Here is a 27,219-nt window from a genome sequence, read left to right on the forward strand (position 1 = left end):
ACCAGTAAAAGCATACAGGGTCCGTAGACTAAGTATTTTGACTGGTTCGCTACAGCCTCAACAAAGCAGTGGATGGGAGTCCAACCGGTCGGCTCGGTAGAAGGGTTCCCCACCATTCAAGCGCACTTTAGTTCAGTCGCATCCGGGCATGCGTTGAGACAGGAGGTGAATTTTTGTGACGTGTGATTGTGTGAGGTGTCGTCGCGGCAGCATGGAGCGCACTGTCGAGCAACGCTACTCTGTGAAGTTTTACGTTAAACTCGGAAAATCCGCGTCGGAGACCCTTGAACTCATTAAACAGGCTTATAGGGATGATGCCTTAAGCCGCACAAGAGTTTTTGAGTGGCACAAAGTGTTTAAGGAAGGCCGGGAGCTCGTCCAAAACGAGCACCGCGTCGGACGCCCGATGACCGCTCGAACCGATGCTTAGGTGGCCCAAGTGGAAAAAGGTTTGGACTTTGACAGGCGTTTAACTATCGTTATTATCAGTGAGGAGACCAGCCTTTCAGTAGGAACCGTCCACACTTTTGTAACAGAGGATCTTGCGATGAGGAAAGTGTGCGCGAAGCTGGTGCCGAAAGTCTTGAGCGAGGAACAAAAACTGTCGCTGGTGGAAATTTCGTAAGAAATTTTGAACTACGTCCAGGAAGATGAAGATTTGCTCGACAACGTTATTGCCTCAAAGGATAGCTCAAGGATATCGGTTCGACTCCATCGAGGCGGTTCAAGCGGCAACGACAAAGGCTCTCAACAGTATTCCAGAAACTGACTTCCAGCGGGTTTTGACGAGTGAAAGACGCGCTGAACTAAGTGTATCGATGCAGGAGGAATGTAATTTTAAGATAATTAATTAATTGCAATGATAACAGCAATAAAATTTGATTTTTGGAACCAGTCCCGATACTAATTATACATACCCCGTAGTTATGTATAAAAGTGGTTTATCATTACTCTATATCATTATTAGATCTTATGTTACAAATGTTGCCTATTTGCATGATTGGGTTGAAATTCATATGAAATCGTTTGTAGTATTGCATTATTAATTTAGGACAAAAATTCATAATGTATATTAGTAAAGAAGTCTTTAATGATTTTATTCTCAAGTACGTGAAATTAGGTTCACAGATATGATGGGCAAATATTTTATTGCCGGCCTGGCACTAATAGGAACATTAAGTAAGGCCAGTTTGCTAACTGAAATGAAAATATCTGCAAACATATTCTCTGGTTAGGATTTTTTCTGGACGTTGGATATATAGTCAGTCCATGCGCCAAATAACTTTGAAGCTTCTATATATTGTCTAAATATTTCTATCTTCTGCTGTGTAATATACCAATCGGAATGCTACAATTTCAAAGCGTACAAACCAATCGCATTTACCGGGATATCCTGGTCAAGGCATATTCTGTCAGCAAGTACACTAAATACATAAAGTATAATGATAACTCTATTAGTGAGATGCTTACGATCAAGTAAATTTTAGCGAAACCGAATTAATGTTAATTTATCTCACTGCCTCAAAAACTATTTGTTCATTAATTTCAAGAAATTAGCCTCTAAGGTATATTATAATATATAGTCAAGTACTTTTATGATACACAACACCAGATTTTCAAAGGATATAAAAGTGGTACCAAAAATCTCCACGAGAAGAATGAAATTAACACTTTCATTTAATTTTGCATAAAGAAAGAGAAGTTACCACCACGAGTGAATACTAATGTCCTGAAACTTTCTCTGCCAATTTAAACCATAGTTTGAAAAAATGCTGTCTGCGGCAGTGATTCAACTTTCTCCGAACGCATCCACAAAGTGTAACTAACACCATACGCATTGGCACTCATACTAGCACCTGAAAGTTATTTCATCTTAAGAGAAATTGTTCAACGATTTTTATTGGATTATGATTTAATCTTAATTGTTTGAATAATAAGATGGTATTAAGTTAAAAGCGTTATTTTTTCGTGCCGCCAAGTTTTTGCATGCCTAAGCCATGTTGTAAGGACAGATATTTTTAATGGAAAAAGAGAGTTCTCTAGAGTTCATATTTCTGCAAACTTATTTTTGGAGGTTTAATGATTTGAAAAATGAAGGGAATAAAAACATTTCCACCACAATCGTTTCTCATTTTTTAATTAGTAAACTTTAGAGAAACGTGAAAGGCTGATTATCCCTCGAGTAGAATATTGGAACGCGTTTAATCAATTATACGAAAGTGGAATAAATTTTCGAATCTCTCTCTTCTTTTATGATTACAATTGAATTATCTCCTAACTGAACACTGTAATTGATTAGCTGACATCAGTCAATGCTTTTTTCGTTATTATAATTTGATTTAAAACTCGTAATTAGGTATCCTCTACGTTTGCATTTTGCCACACTACAAGAATGGAGGTATGTGTGTGGTTTAGGATAACATTCCGTCGGTAAAACTAACACCTTGGACTCCGTCAATTGTAATCAGTCATCATGATAGGATTGAATTAAGACTTTTATTGATTTGAAATATTTTTGCTGTTTCATTACGCGGATCAATATTTATAACAAAAAATACACTGTTAAAATCATTACACTTTCTATGAACATGAAAACATTTCTTTCTGTTTATTTAATACGTAGCACTTCACATCATCGTAAAAATGATTGAAGTACTACGTATTCATCTGCACGATTCTCTCTCACTCATATATGTATCACGCATGTTAGGGTCATGGTATATTTGTTTATGATCAAAGTAAATTGTGCCCTGAGTACGCCCAGCGCATATCACTAGATTCATCTCTTGATTCTATGACTTCATTCACATTCATTTTCGATCCATTTTGTGGCTCAAAATTTTAAAATAGTGCGTTAATAAAAATCGAATTTTTCATTATATTAAATAGAGAAATATATATTTTTGATAAAAGGGTTTGGCGAGATCATTCAAATGGATAGGAGCCTAAGTGGAACCATTAGTAGCACAAGAAACGCATAGCACTCGGTACCAACTGCCACATAAATTGCATTCTTTACATTCATTTTTTCCGAGCTATTGAATCCACGAGTATATGTTTCAATTATTCTTAGAGATCTCGGTAAATACTGTGATTTTAAAATAGGTATACTTGTCAAAAACGGAAATTGAGCTGAATAGACTACAGGGAGGACCTCCTAAAGCGATATATGAAAATTGCATGAAAAACGTGAAGGATAAATGAGCACATGAATAGAGAGGATAAATTCAAGAGAGGAATTGTTACTAACCACTCGAAAAACTTATAACAAATTATAAAGAAAAAAGAAAGACCGAGTTTGTGCAATAAGATATCTTTTTTGTCCTCAATAACTCTTCTTGATTATATAAACTACATATATCTCTGTAGAATCTGTAGTTGCTCTGATGAGTTAAGCCAATAAAATATCTTTGTAAATAGTAAATATGATATCGTATATGAAGGGCTCCAAAAGAGCACGATGTTAAGCCTAGGACATCATGAGAAGCGTGCAAATTTACGCACGAGATTAAACAATATGCATAAGAGCTAAACAATAAAATAGCATTTCTGAAATAACCTTCTTATGACTAGTTAGAGTCTCCGAAGCATATTGGAGAAACCAACTTTCGAGCTTCAAAAGAAACTTGTGGTCAGCAGAGAAAAACCAATGGGTTTAAAGTTAAAACATTTTTAACGTCGATATAAGTTTTGGCGAATTTCTTCCTACAATATCATCTTTAACGACCGGAACTAGACCTACGATTACTCTTCAAATTGCTGGTCTAAAATCTCAACATCCATAAACCCGTTAAATCCTTAACTTCCTTAATGGCGTTCTTATGCGTGTCCTCGTTACGCTCATCGATGCGCAGCTGTTTCGCTCCGTTCAACCCAACAGCCGGAGCAGAGGATATACCGACGTGAGAGACGATATTGCTTTCGATGAGATTGGATAGAGCTGGAAAACTCTGGGAGCAGCTTCAATCGGCAACGCTGCATCTTCGCTGTAGCGCGAAATATATTCCAAAAATCTAATATTGTGCCCGAGACAATCTTTGGTAAACTGCAGGCTTGAATAATTGGCTCTTTACTAGTTTTATGGGCCTAGTAGCAAAGGGATGTCAAATGAGTGTGATCTGTGAGAAACTGCGAGACTTAACGTATAATTAATTGGAGCACGTGAGGAAGCAGTGCAAATAGACAACACGGCTTTAATCAAAAAGATGATAATTCCTATTCGACACGAATAAATACTAAAATCGTAACTCGAAGTGAGTTCGACCATATCCAGCCGTATCAACTAATATAAATAGGTACTCATCCAAATCAAAGCATAAATGCTCAAATAATAGTGTGTATAGATGATCGTTTAATTCCTGTCCCAGCTCTACTCATATTTGAATGAAAAATGTTACTTTATTGCAAACTTATTTCTCCCTGGTTGTTCAAAATTCTATAAGCAATCCTAGTTGGTTGCCTAATAATATAATGATATTAGCATTAACATATAATATTCTTCATGAATAATCATTGATCAATGGCATATTATTTATTTTTACTATTACTGTGATATACTTTAAGATATATCTTTATCGTTTTACGCATTTCAGTCCAACATTACCATAAATTCTGAAAAATATCTCGTTTACCAAGTAGTATCGATTGCTTGGTAAAGTAAGTCCTTCGTGGGTCTAGTGAACATAGAATTCGATCGAGGACAATACAAGAGAAAAGATAAAATTAATTATTAATATTCTGAGACGCATTAAGATTTCAAATCCATGCTGGAAACAGTTATACATGGAGGAACTTCAAAAAAAGATAAGATTCAAGTATAATTAAGAACGTGCATTTGAGGATTCCGGTGCGTGAAACTGCTATATGTAATAATTCAGAAAGCGACAGTTAAACGTGTAAGATTTCAAATAAACTGCGGGAGATGCCGCAACAGTAGCTTGCATTGAATTGAAACGTGTAAGAGTTTATTAACAAATATTCGGAATATAAATTAATAGAAATTCTATCTACAGTTATTAACTGGAAGGCATTATGGTGGCGATTGGCGATGGCGATACTATTACTGGAAAGTACTTTTTGAGCATAATAAAATTCATATGGCATTAATATGTAACACATATTAGTTAAAAGGCACAAAACAGTCGCGATATTTAGAGGCAGTGACTGCATATTTGGACATCACAAACTGTGCTCTCATTGGTTACCTCATGGACTATCACATGCAGCAATCTTTTATATCTGGATATAAATTTCCTTTCAAGATTTATCAAATTACGTTCGCGCCTAAAACGAGTTAAATAAATAAAATACAGTTTAATGCAACGATAAAGACTCCTGCATCTGCGTGTGGACAGTCAGATGTAATAAAACCTCCGATGTGTTACCCAAACCTCTGTAACCGTAGATGTGTTTTTTGTATCCAAGCATTTTGACTGTGTCCGCACGAGATATTTAAACAATTTTCCGATCCTGAAATAAAGTCCCGCAGCTCGACGCAGAGTGAGCATTTAAATATAGGTGTATATTGAGCGTGTTATAAACTTAGCGCACACAAGTATTTATTAGTACACTTACACATATCCTCCCCCTTCCGGGCCAATATTCGCGTGAATATATATATATATATATATATATATATATATATATATATATATATATATATATATTTATATATATATTTATATATATATATATATATATATATATACCGGCCCAGAAAAACTTAAAATAAAAAAAAACCTGTTCTCCAAGTTTTTAATATGTGGGATTCCACCGGCCTCGCGAATGTTCGGGAGTGGGAGTGAGGAAGGGGATGAGAGGGGGTATTTGAAGAGTGTGGTGCGGGGCCGATGGAATCGAATCGACCGTAATGGCATCCGCGGGTGTATACCGGGATAAGGGAAGGGATAGAGAGAGGGGGAAGGGGTTGGCTGGTGTGGGTGTGCCTGCGTAGGGACAGAGAGAGAATGAGAAGAGGGGAGAGAGGAGGTGAACTGGCAGCAACGTTTTGAATCGCTTTGGCTTTATCTGGTGCCTCATTCCTCTTTTTTTTGGAAAGAGAGAGAGAGAGCCCCGCGTCCGAGACACGTTGGCCGACACAATAATATCAGGCGGCAGAATCCGCGCCCTGATTGCGAGCACGGTGAGGGGAGGGAGAGTGAGGGGGCGATGTATAGGTGGGGGGAGGGGAATGGAGGGAGGTAAAGAGTCGGGGAAAGAAAGAGAGAAAGAGGGGGTACGCAGCAGCTAACAAAAGATAAACTTCACCCGCCCGCCGCAAAACCCAATTTCCAAAAACCTCCCACTAACCTATCCCCCGCACCCCCAGAATCCCTCTTTCCTACTCTTCCGACCAACTCGGCTCGAAAAACGCAACCGAACCTCTCTCGAGGGCAATTCCAAGCCCTCCTCCCTTCCTGCTCCCCTTACCGACTGAACCAATCCACACCCGCTCCTTCATAATAACCCCCCGTGGCCACCTCCGCTCATTCCTCACACCGAAAACCCGCCCTTCGAAATTCCCCCTCCTTCCCCGCAATCCCCGACACGTCCCCGTATGAACTCACCGACCTGACCCCCCCTTCTCGCCCCGTCAAGGCCCGCTCCCATTTCCGGCCACCCTATTTCCTCTCCCAATGCCAACATCTCCCCTTTAGTCTCACTATTAGCCGTTGCCCTCCCCTTTAGTGGTCTCTCCCCCGCGATCCTCCCTCATCCAGTCCTCTCACGCCTTCCTATCAACCCTTCACCCCCGCCTTCGCCCACCCCACTCCTCCCTCTCCTCCTTCCCAGTCTCACCCGACCATCAAATTTCCACCCTCTCCTCCACCTCCCACGCTACACACACACACCACACACACACACATATATATGTATATATATATATATATATATATATATATATATATATATAGATACATACACACACACACATATACATATAGTTTATTTATTTATCGCGTTATACATCCGACACATAAGTAACGTGTTTTCCCGCACAATACTTTCATTCGCCTTATATTTTCAATCTCAGTGGTAAAAAACGACTTTGTCTGAGGGCCGAGCGAAATACCCGGCTTTATCAAAATATCAACCGCGCTGAAAAACTGAAATTTTATAAATTCACATGATTGAATGGCGATGACATCTGGGAACCTGGAAGCTAACTCCTCAAGTGATGGAAGGTTATAGGAAAATTCCTAGTCTAAATGACGTGGGAATCATAAGAAGATTGTAGGTGCATGCGAAAATGATGGTATGGACTAGATTATGACATCTTTTCGGGTTCTTCGTGAATATGGCATTAGAAATTAAACATTCTATATTTGACTCTCACACAAATATATCAGCCTCGCCTTTGTATCACAATATCAAAGACAATTTTGCAATTAACGTGGTCTTATTCAGGGAAAATCTATGCATATTTTGCAATGAAGATTTGAATCAGTGTGAGATGAGTTACAAAATCTGCCAAGGTGTGAATCACATCAATGCAATAACTAATCAACCTCTTAAAATTCTATTTTTTTATCACTCAACTCTCTTCCCCCTCCAAACTGAGGTTTAGAATTTGCAAATCTGAGTGCTCGTAGATTTAAACCTCAAAGTATAAGGATAAGGACAACCTTATCAATATTTTCTATTTGGATCTTTATATTTGATCCCCTTCATGCTCAAAAAGATTGGAAGCGAACGTGAATATATGGTTAGAATTGAAATGTGGATATGTCCTGGGTTCCGCAGCTGACTATTCATGTAGCTGGTGGTCTTTATTTTATCATAGCACAAAAATAATACTCGTGTAGCTCAGTATTATTCTTTTACATTCGTGCAAACACTTCAATGAACTCCTGAAATTATTTGTCTTAAAATTAAATACAAAGTTGGTAATCACTTGAACTAGGACCTTAAACGTAAATTTTTCATTAAATTTAATTTTAGAATTTGGTATCATACCATTCACTCATTATAGCAAAATTACGCACAAATCTCTGTTAAGAAAAGTCACTTTTATTATATGAAATTGCTTGCTAATTGTTATTACTTCAACCCAAGAGAGTGTATACATATAATCAGAAATAAAAAAATAAATCGAATAAAAGGCATTGGAAAATTGTTATCACATTTTATAATATTCAAAAAACTAATACGAAATAAATGGCAAAGCTCAACTGCCTTCATTAAATCTTATTGTACCACTGATTTTTTATAATAGATAAGGGTGCATTTCAAGCAAAATTAATGAATGAACTTGTCAACCATCCTAATCGTTATCATTAATATAATAGACGCAGCTTCTAAGAAAGTTATGTGGTAATTCAATGAATTGATATTATAATTTAGCTGCCGAATGGTGCAATGACTTTACGGTTATGGATTTTTTCTATGAAATTGCTTCATTTTTCATGTTACTTCTTCATTAAACAAAATTAGATGCAGGATAAAGTTCGCAGTTGTTGATTTTAGGCCATGGGAATATCGACCCTGCAAACATTTTGCGCATGACTCTTACGCCGGGTGGTAAATAGACTAGACACGTTGTGTATAATGCACCTAAACACACTTCATCACCTGTGAACTATGTGAACAGTTAACCTCCCTTCGACAACGCGTTGCCTAGACTTTGTAACCCAATCTCAACCCTACTCGAACCATTTGAACATTTATAACCTTCTACGCGCCTACCCACCTGGTAACCTACCACGATATGAATCCGAAAAGCAAAAGACCATGAGAAATGAGGATACACGTTGGCTGGAGTATTCCAACAAGTGGATGATATTGGAGAAAACGAGATGTACACAATGGAATGCAAACAAGGATGAAATGAGGAGATCGCATGAATTCAATTCCATAGATAATAGGGAGCGCTGCGTACCAGGGATGAGATGGAGATCGAATGTTAGGCAAAGAGTAAAGTGGGGATTGGAGTATAGAACAAATAAAGGGTGACAGGGATGTAGTAGAAATTTAAAATGGCAACAGGTAAAAGGAAAATGTGTGCCCTTCGCCACGCATAGTTAGATGTTTTTGTAAGAAATATCTGGGGATCTAATGTCAACACCGGTTCAACAAACCGCTCCAGACATCAAAAAGGAGGGAACAAATTGAATTAAGTACAAAGTTCCATAAAATTGACGTTTATTGACCGTAAATATTACCTATGTAACGGCCATGTTTGCTTTTTTGAAGTAAAAGTTTAATTGAGTATATTCACGCGAAGTGCAACATCGATCGTAGGTGTCATTTTTTCTGGCTTTATTGGATTACAGCTCCACAATAATTCAATTAAGTAATGTGAAACAGAGAATTCATGCCGTTGTATTTTCCCTTCACCATATGAATCCAGCAGAGTCAATACCGTGTTAACGAAACATTTAGTATATAAATGACAATTTCTAGTCACTTTATGCATCGTTAATATATTCCCTTACTTTTTGAAATTTCTAATAGGACAATTGTAGTAATATATTTCAGAAAGGATTATTCATCTTGGCATATGCTACGCTAAAAATGTCACTATTTAACTCATTCTCTAATTTGTTTATCTGTCAAGGCCTATAAATGTAATTAGCATGATGAGACTCCACACCTTTAACTACTGAATGTGATTAAATGTTGAGTTCGACGATTAAGGCTAGAGTGAGAGCGATGTGTGTAAAATCTTCCAAAACCTAACACAAATCAGTGTGTAATCTACATAAATGCTAACAAAGTCTTTTAAAAAAATTCACCTGCGGAAAATTTAGGATGACATTCCGTATATTGCTTAGAACAGGACGACAAAGCGCTCCAGGAACTGGCCAAACTCCACTGCACCTACAAAGCCACACTCTTAACTTACTTCTAGCCCCCCAGTATAACTCCACCCCACCCAAATTCCCGGTTCTCCATTGTTCCCTCCATCGTTTCCTCGCACCCATGACACCCCTGCCCCTTCCCTCTGCATCCTGCTCCACACTGCTTGCCCTCTTCTCTTCCCCCGATCCCTTTGCTACTCAGCCCTCCCCATTCTTCAGCTTTTCTCCCCCGTTATCCAGCCTTATCAACTCATCTCTCGTTCTTATCTTATTCCTTCCTTTTCCCCGCTCGCTAAAACCATTTTTTTTCGACAACTGGTTGGAAGAGATTTTGCAAATGCGGGGAAAAACAACCCGAGAGGAGATGAAAATATTTTACCTGGAAATATGAATTTTTTATACGTGCTTCCTCGCCTTCAAAACTCGTCTCTCCCCTCTCCAAAACCCGAGGAGGCATAGGAATGAGTTTTTTTCATGCTCGTTGCAGGGCCCCTTTGCCGTGTGCGTTGCTTTAGAAATGATATGCCATGAGGTAAATGGGGCAATATTTTTCACAGATATTCGAATGATATTGTCAATATAAGTCGAACGTACGAGGAGAGAACGAGATAAATTCCTGGAATCGACGGGGTATATTTACGGTAAGTAAACGCAGCCAAGCTCAGCTTCTGAGGTAAATATCGGAGAGCCCCCTATAGGCTCGCCACGAAAACGCCTGGCCTTAGAACGAAGCTTATTTTTAAATTTCCTTTATATTCCTCCGATTCATCTATTTGGCTCCATTATTTGAGTCATGACTATAATCGAATAGGTGGCGTTTAAATAAGTCAAAAGTTAGTCAAACCTTTTATTTATTTTATTATGCCTCCTTTTTTCGTGAAAGAGGTATATACTTCAGAATTTCATTCCACAAAGATAAAATTCCTCCTTATTTCTAAAAGGTTTCTTTAAAGACACTCCAGTAACTGTAACTTCACGTCCAATTAAACAACAACGTAAACTTGAATGGATTTGTAGTATGAAGAAATACTAGGAATTCAAAATTACCATGCGCAGGATACCTGTTGCAAGTAAAGTAGTTAGAATTATTTGCCACGTGAACTAATGATATAAATATTACATTCGCTATTTTTAATCAGCGTCCTTGAAGGTAACTTTCACTCACCAATTACAATGGTTTCATATTTGAATAATATATAGGCGTCTTTTAATTATAGCAATATTTCACCTCGGTTGCAATCATGCCCCATGCTACCAACAACTGGAATCTTTCTATCTCGCACACTAAATGGTATAGCAACAAACCGGCATAACAAATAAATAGCTGATATCATATGTTTTAAGAGGAACTATTTCAAAAAGGATATTATTCCCACTAAACCACCTTGCGGGAAATTTACGATTTAAAGGCCATCACAGCAAAATTCGCAATCTTCATGTTAGAAGAGAAATTGGTAACTCACTCTCTAAATGGCAAATTTCTCTCCATTCCAAAGGTCAATCAAAACTACCCCCAGAGTCCTCCCCAGAGCAAAAAATTTCTCACTTGAACCGAAAGGTAGGATTAACCTAAAAACCGTCGAGGAGCGAGCCACATTGCCCACTTTGAGGTCAGAATGGCAACCTAATCGAGTTTCCTCCGCTCCGGCGCTAATTGGAACGCGTATCACCAAGTGTCCTCCTGGCCACACTTGTAACTGCATGAGTTCGACCTCAGCACTTCCAGGCTGAGTGGACCCTGTCCCTCTACCTCGTCCGCACCTGGCGGGGAGAGAGATGCGGGTCGGTAAGGGGAGATGCCAGGAGGCGGGAGGAGCATGCAGAGGTAGTTACTCACATAGCACGTTGAGGACGAAGGAGTCTTCAATGGTGGACGATTGTATCGCAGGGTTGTACGAGAGGCACTTGAGCTGCTGCCGGTCGTCCTCCGGTCCCGGAGTCAGCGACAGCGTGCTCACGGCCAGGGTCTCGTTTCCTGTCTCCTTCCACTGGCCCCGGAAATGAGAAGAACATACAAATCGATCACATATTACCTTCCAAGAGGATGAGTGTGCAGGAGAGGCCAAGGAGGGCGGGGGAAGGTCAAATGACGATTATTGTCGAAAATAAATAAATAATCCTCGTGGGTAGCGGATGGTCTTGATGTTTTGTCTGAGTGAAATAAACCGGATATTAAAAAGTTCCTAATACTTCTGATACCTGGAATTATTGTTCCTCCGGCCTGAAAAGCACTTTTTTTACATAGAAGGAAACCTTCAATCACGTTAAGGGTTCATATCCGTTAAGCCACCGATGACCACCACAGACATTCCCTACAAGATAATACAACTCTTATCTCTCCACTTCAAACCATTTCATGTTCTGACGGATTCATTGGAAAAGGGCATGTAAAAAATCATTATCCAATATGACCCTACTAATGTGAAAGAGGGATTTTATATAATTTTTGAATGAAAATTATACTTATATTGTTCACAAAAATTTTTTTTTCGCCGAACTTGATTTTTTCCAACAACACTATCATTGGGTCAAAACCCAGTTCGGGAAAATAAGTAAAAGTGAATTATTAAAAAAAATCTACCAAAATTACATTAATGTCAATCCCAATAAAATAATGATAGACACTGAAACGCACGATGTTTTAGTCTGATATGCCGTTGATACAGAAAGTTTGTTTTCAATATGAATAATTAAATACGCACCAAATTAATTTTAACTAATATCAACTCTCCACAAGAATAGACGCATCGATAGCTAAATTGTGAATTAAATACAGCCGTTGATTAACAGAAATGAAAAATTTTGCCTACCTAAAATTTGAGCCATTCCGAAGTTATATATTTTATCTTACGATTAGTAGTAAGTATTATTGAAGTTGCTGGAGCACTGCTATATTATGGATTATTCTTGTTATTTGTTTCTGCAATCTAATTATTCAAACATTTCATAAGAGAGGGGGGATTTAAAAAAGGTGGAACTGATATCCCTTGGCATAGTTTTACTTCCATATCAACTCTTTTCATCTCTACGAATTCCTTAACCAGAGAGACTAGGCAATAATATTGTAAAAGAAATTGATAAAACCAAATAAGCACAAAAGGAACCTTAATAATTAATCGTCCTTAAAAAAAAACAATTTTTTCAAAAAATTAGGTTTTAGATTAAGACATGTAATTGTAATCACTGCATAGACTTTGTAAAATGTATAATTGAAGTAATATTCAATGCAAAGCCTAAAAATAGAAAGTACTGGAAAAGTCCCTTGCACTATATTCCGTTAAATAGCCATTATTTCTACTTCACGATGATTTCAATTTTTGCAAGGAATGCAACTTGAAATACTAAACATTGAGAAAAATTAAAAAGATGTGATGATACGGAGATTTCATTAGGTATATGGCTAACTGGATTTTTGAATTAGCGTGAGTGTGTTTTTGGAGGAATGAAGATACGAATGAACAAACTTCCGGATTGTCAAAAATATGAATGAAATGAACTTAAATCACCACAGCCCACTATTCTTTGGCATCGATTCGGACGGGAAATATACACGTATGTCATGCTCAACCGTTTCTAGCACCATGAAAGGATTTCTCCGCCGACACGCACTGCAATTCAGGCACTCCTCCGAGCACAGCGCTTTAAAGACGAGGCACAATTTTAGACTCCCAAGGAGCGCTGAACGGATAATAACCGAAATGGATGGCAACGAGAAGAAAGGGGTTAAGGGGCGGTCGCGGGGCCGGGAGTGTAGGGGACAAGGGAACCCTTGGTGGGGGTTGGGTCGAGAGGAGCGGAAAGGGAAGGGGAAATGTGTTCGATGCAGTGGTCTCCCTTGTGCAAACGAGGTTGTAGGAGAAGAGGAAGAGAGGCGGGAAAGACGGGAGCGGGGGGCATGACACGGGAAAGTGGGTGGTGCGGGCGGGAGCAGAGGGGGCGGCGCACAATAGCGCACCGTGACTCTCAATTGTGTCCGGGAAGCTGTGTTCCATCCTCAGTTCATCCATAATCCCTTCGGGTCTCCCCGCCTCGTGATTCCTCTCCCCCCATCCCTTCGTGCGACCGCAGTGCCCTTCCCACTCCCCGCCCTTCTCTCTCCGACCTTAGGATTCCCCCAGGACAATCCCCATCCTGAGGCCCCCTACACCCTCTTACCTACACATTCTCCCACCTCATTAGAGGTATTGATAAAGAAGGCGTTACCAACTCATTAGAGAATATGTAATGGTTTCTGGAAGTTTGAAAGTCTTAACCCAGGTTAAGAAGAGACTAAGCCCCGTTATTCCACCCCTGCCAAGGAAAATTCTCAACAGAACAAACAAAACGTTTCCATAATGAAAGTCTTTTTGTGATGAAGATACTCGTCTAAATTAATAAATGTTATTATATTAAACTTCCCTGGCCAGATTTACTGCACAAACTTAAGTATAAATAAGCTGCAGTTACTTTTGAAGGAGTTCAAACACTATTAAACGAAAATTTATCTCTATATTTTTCGTCTTTATTATCATCCTTGATTTCTGCTATTATTTTTCGCCACAATATTTTATTATGAGATATAGTTTTAATCCTCGTATAGCTTTCATGGCGCTCTCCTATTTATTTGACACCTACATCCAAATAACGGTTCGTTTCGAACGACGCCAGAAACTAAACGATTCATAATTTTCGACGCTAATAGGAGAAAAATCCTTGAGTAGTCCACCGCTTCCCTTGGCGAGAGTGCAACTTCGCTGGCCTTAACACATTTTCGTTATTTATTAGGAATTACAAAATATCTATAATATTCGCAGTACAACTTTTAAAGCAAAATATTCCATTTATGAAGAGCGTCATGCTCCATTCCGTCAAAAAAAAAGGAGCACCGGTATCGATTTTATTACTTCAAGTCTCATCACTCAACTTTTCTTTCGATTTCATTTCACCGACGAGAAATACGATGCATAACGACTCCTCCATCATCCGCCGTAATTACTGCTAGCACAATGAAATGAGAGCCTAAACTAAGAAATTAATTTTCTTGTACAAATTAATCTAAGATTAAGCTGAAAAATGTAGTGTGACTAAAATCCCTGTAAGTTTAAAATATCCATTTCCATCTATTGTATTTGATTATAACTATCCTTTCAAATATTCTCTTCTTCCTCATACCAGCCCTTGGCGTTTTATATCAGGGGTTGTGAAAAGGAAGAATAGGCTAATATTCCTAAATATATTCATTGGTGGATTGGTAGCCAAATAAAAATCCTCTATTTATTCATTACAGTGACTGGAAAATGCGGAAACTAATACGATCTTAAAAGTGAATTTTTTATCAATTCCAAAATTCTCAAATGTGTACACATATAACTTAAAACAACTGATGAATCGAATTTTTAGCATGCGCTGGAATATTACGGGGGAAAAAAATGGAAACTATTGAACATAGTTTTTTACGACTATCTTCCCCATTTACCTTTGTACTTCTATCTAAAGGACTTCATTTTTACATTGGATATGCTGAGCTGAGAATTACCATAATTTTCCAAAAGGCCAGAGACATCATAACAGTAATCGATCCCTCTTTTCAATAAATATTGGCAATCAGCAGAAAAATGTTTGGCCATTATATTTTAATAAATTTCTCTTAAATGAGCATGTTTTCATTGGACATTAAAAGTCTAAACTGACTCTTGACTGTGAGTTATATATTTAGGACAATAATTTTAATTAGAGCAACCTCTTTACTGCTAAATTACAAGATCATAAAGAGCAAAGATTTCTTAACTAAAAACAAATGCATATAAGTATATCCCAATATGGTACACTTTGTATTAATAACCTAAGTGATGTTATGCTTTTCATAGTACATCACTACCGAAAAGAAGTAATAAAAACAGTAATGTGGAAAATCACAGTATGAAAGATTAAATCATTTGAACTCCTTTAATATAGTAATATGCCTTCAAAGAGATACATAGAATTCAAATAAATTAACACACAATTTTTGCCTTCAAACAAAATTGTTTTAAATTGAATACAAAATAAGAAATGTTTTTGTTAAAATTATATCTATTAATTACTAATATGGGGCCCAATAAGAGAAAAGGGTTCATTTTGAATGGTTAATGTCATGGAACGCACTAAATAGTGGTATGATACCAAACACCGTTTGCAAACAAGATCTCCTACACATATCTCAGTCGGCGATCTAAGTGCTTGGACTTGTCCCGAAATAAGACAAATGACTTTTCTTGCCGCTGCTGTGAGCCGACCCCAGGATGAGGCTGTCCCAAGTTCGCCAGAGAAATGAAGTCTCACTCCCTCTCAACCTTCCCCTTCCCTCAGTTAAACATACCCTCATTATATCTCCCACGAAGTTTCACATAATCTAACTTACTCCCTAATTCTTTGCCCATCATCTCCCTGATTTCATGTTTCTTTTCTCTTTTCATTATATCGCTCAGATTCCTCATTATTAACAGCAACCTATTAAGAATTATAATACTCTTGTTATATTCAGATACGACATTAAAACCCTAAAACCCTGTCCATGTTTTTTTCATTTGGTCTATTTTTAATCGTTATTACGTAAGTTCCTATTCCGAGGGACCTGGAATCCAAACTAATTTTATTAATTCTTGCTAATTATTTTAAATAAGGGCATATTTGCACAAAACTATGATACTAGAGATCAAAGAATATATATATATATATATATATATATATATATATATATATATATATATTTATTTATTTATTTATATATATATATAAATATCGCGGTAGTCTAGGGTAGAGCCTTGGACTATTGACCGCAGTGCGCGGATTCGATTCTCGGGCAAGCCTCTCTGCACGAAAATCACTCATCTCCACCCGAGATGTGTGATTTTTGTAAGAACGCCTTCCTGGGAAACAATAAGCCATTACCGGCAAAGGTCACTGGCCCTTCTTACCTTGATGTGTGAATTTCACACGCAGTCGGGCTAAATAGTGGATGAACTCTATTACCACTACTAAACCAACCTTAGGGTTGATTTTTGTGTTTATGGTTTACATACTACAAGTAAATAGATATATTTGGGCCGCAGCAGTTCAGGGACAATACGGGATGGCAACTGCAGGGTTATAGATAGCAAAAATTCCACTTGCCACCCTCAGCGTCTAAAAATAATTAGTTCTACTTAAATGCATGCTCTTCCATTAACCTCACGTGTTTTGTTATAATAACCCATTCTTTCCGAATGACCTCGTTCGTGTTCTGTTCATCTGTTTTTAGGTTTCCCTTTCAGTCCCTCATCCCTCTCCGCGGGGGAAAATTCCTGCTACCTGCAACGTTGGGTCATATTCCCTGCCTTTTACAGACTCTTTGGGGGGGGTAGAGTGTTTTGTGGTGCATTTTCATGTGGTAGTGATGTTTCAATTTCTTGCTTGTTGTGTCCTGGCTTCCGTGTTGTAGGATGGCTTTCGTGTTGCATCATGGGGTGCAGTTTTTAGTTGTTTTGCGGTAAATGTGTTTGCATGAGTATTGGATGAAGGGATTTTTGCATGAGTGTGTGCGTTGCTGTGGGTGTAATTTTCCGTGTTGTTTTTTTGCATGTGGTATTTTTCCTTTTTACGGTTGGTGACCTAACACCCCCCGCCACACGCCCTTGCGGCGGCTTGCGGGGTATTATGTAGATGTAGATGTAGATGATAGAGCGACGGACTAATGACTGGTTGGCCGGGGTTTGATTCCCGGGCAAGCCGCTCTGGGCACCTGCAGCTCCACCCAAGCTATGTGCTTTGTAGGGTACCAGATCTTTCCGGAAAACCACAACTGGCGCAGGGAAAGGAACTGGCTCCCTTTTCCTGATGTGCGAATTTCACACGCCGTGGGGGTTATACTGGATGAACCCTACCATCATCTACCAAACTGATCTTCGGGTTGATTACAGTGTTTATGGGATATAAATATATATCCCATAAAAACATACAAACTGATACAAAAAGACGCATTTGAAAATCCTCACCGCGAAGATTTAAGGTCACTGGTAGTATACCCAGTAAACTGTTTAGTAAGCAACGTTCTAGAGCTCTAAATAGTTAATTTTATTCTTCCGTAAATATTCCCTGATTGAATAACAAAATATAATCCATGAGCAAATTTGTTTTCCTTTGGCCCGGACTTAGAGGCTATACTCAACCTTTGTGGAGGTCAATTTCTAAGATGTTCGGCATTTATTTTTCCCGCTCTTTTCACATACTTTCTCATCCACTTCCAAGCATATCACCTTAGAAAATCAATGGAGTATAACAGCCTAGTTCTAAGTTTCTCCGTCCAGTAATGCATAATATATAATTTTATCTCATTTTTAGGCTATGCAGGCATTAACTCCCAAGGATTTTATTCAGAGATCACAGAATAATTCTAAATGATATATGAAATATTTATCGCAGGCTTTGTCTTAAATTATCTCGACGGAAATACAATACAAACGCACCTGGCCTCAGTTCCTTAAATTTCTCTCCTCTAATTTAGGTAATTGTTGCTATTCGTCAGGCTCAGGATGAAATACATCTATTTATACTACTGGATCACTTTTAAAAATTCACTTTTAAGTTGATGTAAGCACGGTTCGTACATAAACATGTAGTGCATTGATATGAGTTGAAGATTAAATCTCTTCTTATATTTTCTGTTCTTTGCTTCCGCCCGACACGTTTCAGTAAGTAATATTGCCAGCGATGATTTCCTCAGCCTACATTTAAGTGTGCGACCTGAGCCTTTTAACAACATTAGACCTCACTCATCTCTTCTAATTATTTCATCATATCCAAAAAGCTAAATTGACACTCTTTTTCCTGAATTCCAACATGTTTTCATGGAGTTTTTAGTTTAAATAATTTATAGCGAGAGTTTGTGCCATTTAAATTATTTCACCGAACCTTTCCAGCATGAATAAATATCTTAAATAAAACATTGGTCTCACTGTATCAATAGTTTGATAGTTAAAAATACTGATGCCATTACCTTCTGAGTCATTTTCATTTATTAATTCCTTACATGGGACAAATAAATCGTTGTATAATGGATCCTTATTGACAGAATAAAAAAGAACACGGAACGGAAATAAACGTCATTTTGTACCTTTCCGATTCCATTAATGGAAGCTTTCAAAAGTAGAAAAAGGGAATATATCCTCATGTGGGATATGCTATTGGAATTTCCAGCAAAGAGCATTTTAAACTAAAGAGTGGATCACTTGGATCACGTTGTAATAATTCTGGGAACTCACTCCGTTGAGTCGATCAAAAATAGAGGCCACTGTAGCAGAGATCACAGATGAAACTTCATGCTATAACTGAACAAGAATGAGGAGTAGGTATTACTGAAGAGGAATTCGTTAAGTTGAAAGAGTGCTTTTTTCTTTTATGATTCAAAGCCGAGTGATAGGCCAGGGACCTCTCCAATTTTCTTTGTGAACACACTGAAATTTTTCCATGCCTCCATCGACCCGGAGAATACTGAACGCACCTTTCAGTATGATATTCTATTCATTGTCTGGATACGCTCTTTACCGTTCTTGGCTCGTACACACAAAAAGTAGACAGAGTGACTGAGAATTATCTGTTTTCTTTCCATCAAATATCTATTTCTTTTGAAAAGTGTCCTATTAGGACAGATCTTGTTTGGAAAACTGTTATAATCGATATTTTGTAGAAATTAGAAAATGAGCGACCGACGTCAAGGACCCATATAAGTGCTTGTAGTTCTCCAGAGTTTTAGAGATTAACAGAGGGGACTCGGCACCAGCAGCTCTAAACTAATTATAAAACTGAGTTCAACAAGCATTGAATAGCTCAATCCGAGAATCATTTTTTAATTAATTGAATTATATTATACATTATTTCATCAATATTATATTCAAAAATTACTAACTTACGTTTTCAATGCAAGAGTATGTCTACATTTAAAATTATTTCAATAATTTGATTTTTTCACAAAAAATATCATACCCCCTTCTATTGGCCAATTGCTTACTGTATTTACATCTACATAATACCCCTCAAGCCGCCGCAAAGGCGTTAGGTACCACCCATAAGTAGGAACAATACCGCATGCAAATTCAACAACATGAAAAACAACACCCACAGCGGCGCACATACTCATGCAAAAATCCCTTCATCCAGCACTCATCAAAACACATATACCATTTACATCCACATCTACTTAATACCCCGCAAGCCACCGCAAGGGCGTGTGGCGGGGGTGTTAGGACACCACCCGTTATTTAAAAAAGATAAAAAACCGCATGCAAAAACCACAAATTCATACATGCACAAAAAAACATGGCATAAATTCATGCAAGAACACTTACACCCTAATATCTTTGCAGTGTTTAACTTTGCTCCGACTTGTAAATTTAATGTTTTTAATATTTCTAAAGTGACTTCGGTTTCTTACTATTATGATTTCTAATTGTTTGGGAAAATAATGAGTATTTGTATCTATCTCCCTTAATTTATCTTTGTGGTCTGATCTACCTAAGTAGTGTGGGGCCATTATAATTCCTTCAGTGTCAGAGTTAAACTCGTTTGTTCTAAACCTTTCTAAAAGTCTAAGCCTCGCTTGTTCTCTCCGCACTTCAAGTGGTTCCCATCCTAAATCCCCTAAGAGACCTGTCAGACTTGTGTTCTAATCATGACAATTTTTAACGAATCTAGCGGATTTTCTCTGGACGTTATTTAATTCTTTTTGCCAAATTTTCTCCCAAGGATCCCAAATACTTGCGGCATATTCCAAAAATTCCATTACATTTCCCCACCACCAGTTTTATGAAGCCAAGTTTCTTTAAAGCTGATCCGCATATTGTCCTGATATGTGCTCCCAATGAACGGCGTAGTGTTAGAACAACCTCCAAATATTTAACTTGATTGGTCGTAGTCAGTACTGAACCCTCTATTTTGTAGTTTATATCCTGTTCCTCGCTTCCTTTGTTCAAAAATTTCAAAACTGCGAATTTATCTATATTAAGTGTTCATCCCCATTTACTGCACCATTCCGAGATACTGTCTAAGTCTCTAGAGCGTAGCTCGCGATCTAGTTGGCTCCTTATTTCCCTGTATACCACCGCGTCGTCAGCAAATAACCTCAGATTGCTATTAACGTGTGTGCTTAAGTCATTATTGTATATTAAGAACAGAAGAGGCCCTATTACACTTCCCTGGGGGACGCCCGAAGTTAGCTCTCTATCCGTTGAGCACAACCCATCAATGACTACTATTTGTTTGCGATTTGACAAGATGTCTCTAATCCAATTAATCATTTTCTCGTTGATCCCATAGTATTTAAGATTATGTAATAGTTTATTGTGTGGGGCTTTGTCGAAGGCTTTTTTGAAATCCAGGAATACTGCATCGACTTGTGTGTTGTTTTCTCCCGATCTAAGTATATTGTGAATGAAGAGACCAAGTTGTGTTTCGCAAGATCTGCTTTTCCTAAATCCGTGCTGGTTGTGGATTAGTATTTTCGTACAATCAAGAAATCTCATTATGCTATTGACAGTAATGTTCCAATATTTTACAAGAGATCCATGTTAAAGAAATGGGCCGGTAATTGGTTGGTTTATCCTATCGCCGCATTTATAGATGGGAGTTATATGGGCTAGCTTCCAGTCGCGAGGCACTGAGCCTTCCTCTATCGATTTTAGAAAAACAATATGTAAAAACGGGGCAATGTCTTCAGCTAATTCCTTTAATATTCTATCAGGTATTTCTTCCGGACCAGCTGCCTTATGTGCTTTGATACTATGGAGCAGATGTACTATTCCCTGCTTGGTCAGCGTAAGATCCCTCATGTGTTCCCTGGGTGGGTGTGGAGGATCGTTTGGTGCGTTTTTGTTTTTATTTTAGACTTGCCTTACTACGACATTCTTTTAGTTGCTCTTTGGATGTATTCATATAAACTATATCGTCACTTTTTAAACTCTTTTTGAAATTTGACTGAAGCTTTCTTTGCCTTCTTAATGCCGATCTGACTTCCCCTTTGTACCATCTAGGTTCCTTACTGTCGCATTTGAGTTTGGACGGGATGTTCATCTTCATTCCTTCGCGTAAAATATTTAAGAAATAATTCCAAAAGTTCTCTGTATTGGCTGTCAGTGTTTTTGTCTTGTATTCTGGTAATTTTATTTTTAAATATTCTCGTAGTCCGTTAAATTTTGCCTTGTTGTATAGGTACATTTTACGCTTTTCTTTTTTATTTTGATGAACTTAGTTTTTAACTCTACAAGAATAGCCTTATGGTCACTGATTCCGTCTATTATTTCAATGTTAGTAATGATTTCGGGCATAGAAGTCGCAAAGATATCTAGCATACTTTGGCCCCTAAGCCATAAACCATAAACCAACAAACAACTGCACCCCAGGATGCGGTACGACAGCCATCCAACAACGCGCAGGCCAGGACATTACAAGAGAGAAGGCGAAACTCCGCAACCACATGAACATCTGCAGTTGCGAGACTTGGAGCAATCATCGGAAACATTTTAAAAGGGAGGCAGTTTTCTCTTTCATTCAAAAGATTGTAATTAGAAAAAGATAACTTCTGTATGGAAGATTATCAGCATTCGATTGCACGAGGGTCTTTTGGATAGAGAAATCATTACTAAGCTCGTAAGATCATTAATTGTGATATAAAGAATGTTCACGTCGCTATCATTCATAAGTGATGAAGAAAAGTTGCATCGGAACAGAGTTTGGTGACAATTGTAAAGATTGCGTCGTGCATAATTGACAAATACAAAAATGTCGAGCAGAAATAATAGAAATAATGTAGTGGAAAGGAAAATATTGCGAGCTAAATCGTGTGTATTCCAGTGATTTTATCATAAAAACAGTAAATCATTAATAAACTCTACAAGCAGCATGGAACAAATCCAAGAGAATGGGCTTCATACACGTACTCAAAAGGCCTCCACTGCTGTGTTTCCGGTAGATTATTGGACAGCGGGGACGCGAAAGAGGACCGAAGTTTTTAAATTAGGATACTTAATTTAAATGGCAAATAGAAAGGAGAGACGTCTAGAAAACGACAAAATAGACGTGGAGAAAGTGAGTGTAGAAAAAAATTATAAAAATGCTAAAAATAATCGGGGATTTTTGGAGAAGAGAGAATCACAGTGGGGTAAAAGAGAGATAGAAGGGTCAGATGAAATTGATTTAAGATCAATATATATTTAGTATATGGATGATACAATATTTTTAGTTCAAATTAACACAGTTTGCGCAATGTCACTGGGGAGAACTCTCATGAGGAATGACGAGTGTCGAAGAAGTAGGGAGTGTATTTGTCAAACTTAAGGAAGATCATGGTAATGCAGGCAATAGTTCATTATAATAAATAACATAATCTCTATTAGAAAATGAGTTACAGCAAGGAAAATTGCTTAATAATATGGTTAAAACACCATTTCATGCTCAGACACGCATCTAGTCAATAAAAGAAGATTTAAATTAGCTCGTAATGTGGTTGTTTCTTGTTGAGGAGTGTGAATAATAAATGAAACGTCTTAAAAGGATTAATAGAGGCTTAAAAGAGAGAAAATGATCTTAGGGTTAAAATAAAAACTCTCACTGGGAATAAATAAATGGTAAAATTAAAAGAAAACTTGGATTAACTTATGATTAGACCAAACAATAATTGCAATGCGTAAAGATTATACTATAGGTGTATGCGCTTTTTTGGACGCAATATAATTTCAATTACTCATAGGGAAACAACTAATTAGTGTTTTTTCTCAATGAATTTTGCTTAATTACACTATGTCACCATAAAAAATATAATGTTATGTGAGAAAAAATAAAACTGAAATATATATCTTTTAAGTTACTGAAATGGCGGGAGGCATTCTTTGCATTCAATTCTTTTATATGTGCCAGCATGTTAATATTATTCAATTTTTTATGCAAAAATATTAAATTACCGAGTTTCAATTCCGCAAATGTTTCTTCTAATTCATTGTGATCGGGATAAAGTCTACCCAGGCAGTAAAATATTTTTATAAAACTGTGGGTGTCCAAAAATATGTAGTCTACATTTGGAAGAACCATAAATTTAAAATTTGTCACGCCAATAGTTTTGCGTCAAATTCGATGGATGAATGCAAAAGCATAGTAATATTCAACCTCCTAGTGTAAAGACCTCCATGGGCCTGCCAGCCATAGCAGAGGACCTATGATGATAAGTGTAAATAAAATAGTATCGTTATAAAAAGGAATCTGATATGTAACGATAAAACCTAAAATACCATGCATTCCTTCAAATATTTGTTTGTCAAAATACCCAAATATTTATTTTCAACCACGAGATATCTCACATCTATCACATTAAATAATTAATATTTTAATTAGGATAGCGAATTCCTAGTGAGAACTGGGAATAACTTTATAATTATTTATTTCTTATTTTATATGGTATACAAATCGAAAAAATGTTTCGGTACTCCGTTCATATTAGTGAAAAAAGTTAATATAATGACCTCTGGTAGATTTACTGTTTATAATTAGTGTTTTAAAAATTTAAACACATTGGATATTTGAGACGTGGCTCGGAAACATACCTGTAGTCAAAGGTTTTGAGAGATCGTGAAACTCTTTCTCCAGAAGTGGTTCATACGCCATTAAAAAACCAATGGCATAACAAGTCGCCGAGGTAAGGGAGATTAATTTCCTCTCACACGTAGAGTATGCGCAGTGATTGCTCTTCTGGGTATAAAAGTTTGCATGTTTTAATTGGAAAAACCTAATTATGGTTTAGACATTTTTATCACCTAACTGCTGAACTCGTTTTTAAATCAAAAGAAACGACTGGAAATATCTTCTGCATTAAAAATTTTAAAAAAATGTTTCTTAGATGATATTTTATTTTTTTTTAAATGATATCAAAATATATCTTTTGGAAAAGGAATATTTATAAAATAATTGAATAGCATTAACCACAAACGAGTCGGCTCATAAAATAATGTCTTGCACAGATTTTAAATTAAAACCTGGATGAGCGACTTTTAAATTTTATTTTATTTGAGAATTCTCCTTCTTAGAAATTGGATATGGGATATGTATTAATTAGAATATAAGGATGAAAAATATGGATAAAATACAAGAGAGAAGGGAAGTCGGGGACTTAAAAGAGTAGTCCACACTAAATATCAAAAGCACTAAACCATACCGACAGCCCCTAAGGGCAGGGGCAATGTGTTGCAAAGTGAAATGCGACGATATGGATAAAGGAAAATTTCCTATAAACCGCGATTCAAGAACAGTCAAGACCGAAAAAAAGAAGCGCTGCTATGAACTAAGACAAGATATTTTTATTTTTCGTAAAACGGATGGAGACTCAGAAAGTTGAACGCAATAACATGACTAACTTGCGGTTAAGATCAGTATGTACAGATAGAAATAGAAAATTAAACAAAGACGTCTGGTTATTAAAAAAACTATAAAAATGCCTTTCATGGCATCTGAAATATGTCAGTCTCAAAAGAATATTTCGATATTATGGAAAAAGTCTATGAACATGTTTATTTCGCTAGTTTTATGCAGAGCATTTATGATTTGACTAAAAAATTTTATCAGGAATGGAAAAATAGGAACTATTGACTTCAATTGCATTAGAGGCTGTGTAATAAACGTCAGACAAACTGAAATGGTCAACTCAGTAGCTTTTATAAGGGTAACATTTGATTAGGATGCAGGGGGGTGATAACAGCATTTATTTACTTCAAAAAATCCTTAGTCCAAATAAAAGAGAGCATTAAAAGAGAATTTAAAATATGAATTAAAGAGATATTTTAAAAAACTTTTGATTTGATCGCATCGATGAATGGCTCCAAAGTCTAACCAATAGGTACAAAGGATAAGATAAATTAGAAGCTGAATTGATCTAACAGATTTGAAGTTAAAAACAATCAGTTGGATAGGAATACATGCAAATTAAGAGGATAAGAATATGCTTGAAAAAACCAAAATATCATGGAGAAATCGGAAAAGACAAAAAAGTGATTAGTGCACTGTTGACTTTAGCTGTTGAAGGTTATAAATGAAAGGAGAAGTGGACGAATATCTTAGGTTCTGGGGAACAAGCATTTACATCCCGGCAGAATTAAGAAAGTAGAAAGGAAGGGATCTTGAAAAGATAAAATGTAAAGAATCATCACATACTTTTGAAGCCCATGACTGTGTGCATTAATTACTAGTAGTTTTCGCAGTTCACTTAATCACAGAAAATTTTTATTAAATTAGGATTTTACTGATAATTTTTCGAGAAATCGAACAATTAAGTAAAATAAAATTTCAGCAAGTGAGGAATAATGAAGCTGCCGTAGAATACTCGAACTATAATATCCATGTAGTTTTATCAAATAGAATTGCACTAAGGACAGTCATTAAATTAAAAGTTATTCAAGGTTACGTTAAAAAATGTACATTATATCACCTCTAAAACATTTTCTCTGTGACGAGGAACGAATGGTAGACAATAAAATTAGAATTTTCTAATCCATTTTTTACTAATTGCTCACGAAAAGAAACTCGCTCAAAACAGTCCTCAAAATGAAAAAAATCTGTATATAGGGGCTTTAAGAATCATAATTACTTTTTAAGTAACCAACAAAGTACCTACAAACCAAAATCATCATCCTTTTTAGCTACTAAACATCAGCCGTAAAGTTGTTTATTTTAAGAAAGGTATTCACCTTCCAGATCCTTTTAGAGAAAAGATATCTAAATTCAGCAGATAGAGATAAAATGAATGTCGACCCCATCAGTCCACTTGCAAACGAGGGAAAGAAAACACTGGGGGAGTTTCAATGTGAAAACGCTGTGCGTCCCAGTCATTTCGAGGCGGTAACAGAGTCGCTCGGCGTGATGAGTGCTGGGCTCTACATTCTGGTCTCAGTTGTTCGGGAGTTATCCTCCCCACACGTTCAAAAAGGCTACAGAAATTTCGAACCCCTTCACAGCGATGCGCCCCATTCCCCGCTCAAGCGCCCCAAAACACAACCGTCCACCCCAAATTCTTCTCCCCCTTCCCTACTCCCAACATCCACCCCCTCGCTCGGCCACCCTAATCCTGACCTTTCCCTCCTTCCCTCGGAGGGGGCTATTGGGCCATCAAAACAGTTTGACTACACCGGAAGGAGGAGGGGAGTGTGCAGCCCTTCCTACCCATTGTTGTGCTTGAGTCTCGTGTAATGCTCCGGAATAGGATGTGTCTCCTGAAAGGGATTCAGCTGTTCCGACGTCAAGTGTGTGCATGTGCGCGATTGTGCCCGTGTGGGTTTGTGGCCGGAGGGAGGGAAGGGGGGGAGGAGGCAGGAAGGGAGATGAGAGCCTCTTGCTCCGCTTCCGGGAGAGATGCCTCTATTACGTCCCTAACTGCGCCCTCTGCGCGACCCTC

The 27,219-nt window shown here is 37.5% G+C and overlaps 1 protein-coding gene across 2 annotated transcripts in view; it reads right to left on the bottom strand.

Annotated features, from left to right (window-relative positions):
* Nucleotides 1-27,219, bottom strand: part of LOC139697883 (protein turtle homolog A-like) — a 602,691-nt gene that overhangs the window by 29,260 nt on the left and 546,212 nt on the right. For both annotated transcript variants that reach the window (XM_071596747.1, XM_071596746.1), the window contains exon 7: nt 11,638-11,788. In XM_071596747.1, the coding sequence (XP_071452848.1) occupies nt 11,638-11,788 (151 nt within the window). The remainder of the gene's footprint in view (nt 1-11,637; nt 11,789-27,219) is intronic.

Source organism: Hetaerina americana, unplaced genomic scaffold (assembly GCF_022747635.1).
Source record: "Hetaerina americana unplaced genomic scaffold, ioHetAmer1.1.p SCAF_8, whole genome shotgun sequence".
NCBI classification, from domain to species: Eukaryota; Metazoa; Arthropoda; class Insecta; order Odonata; family Calopterygidae; genus Hetaerina; species Hetaerina americana.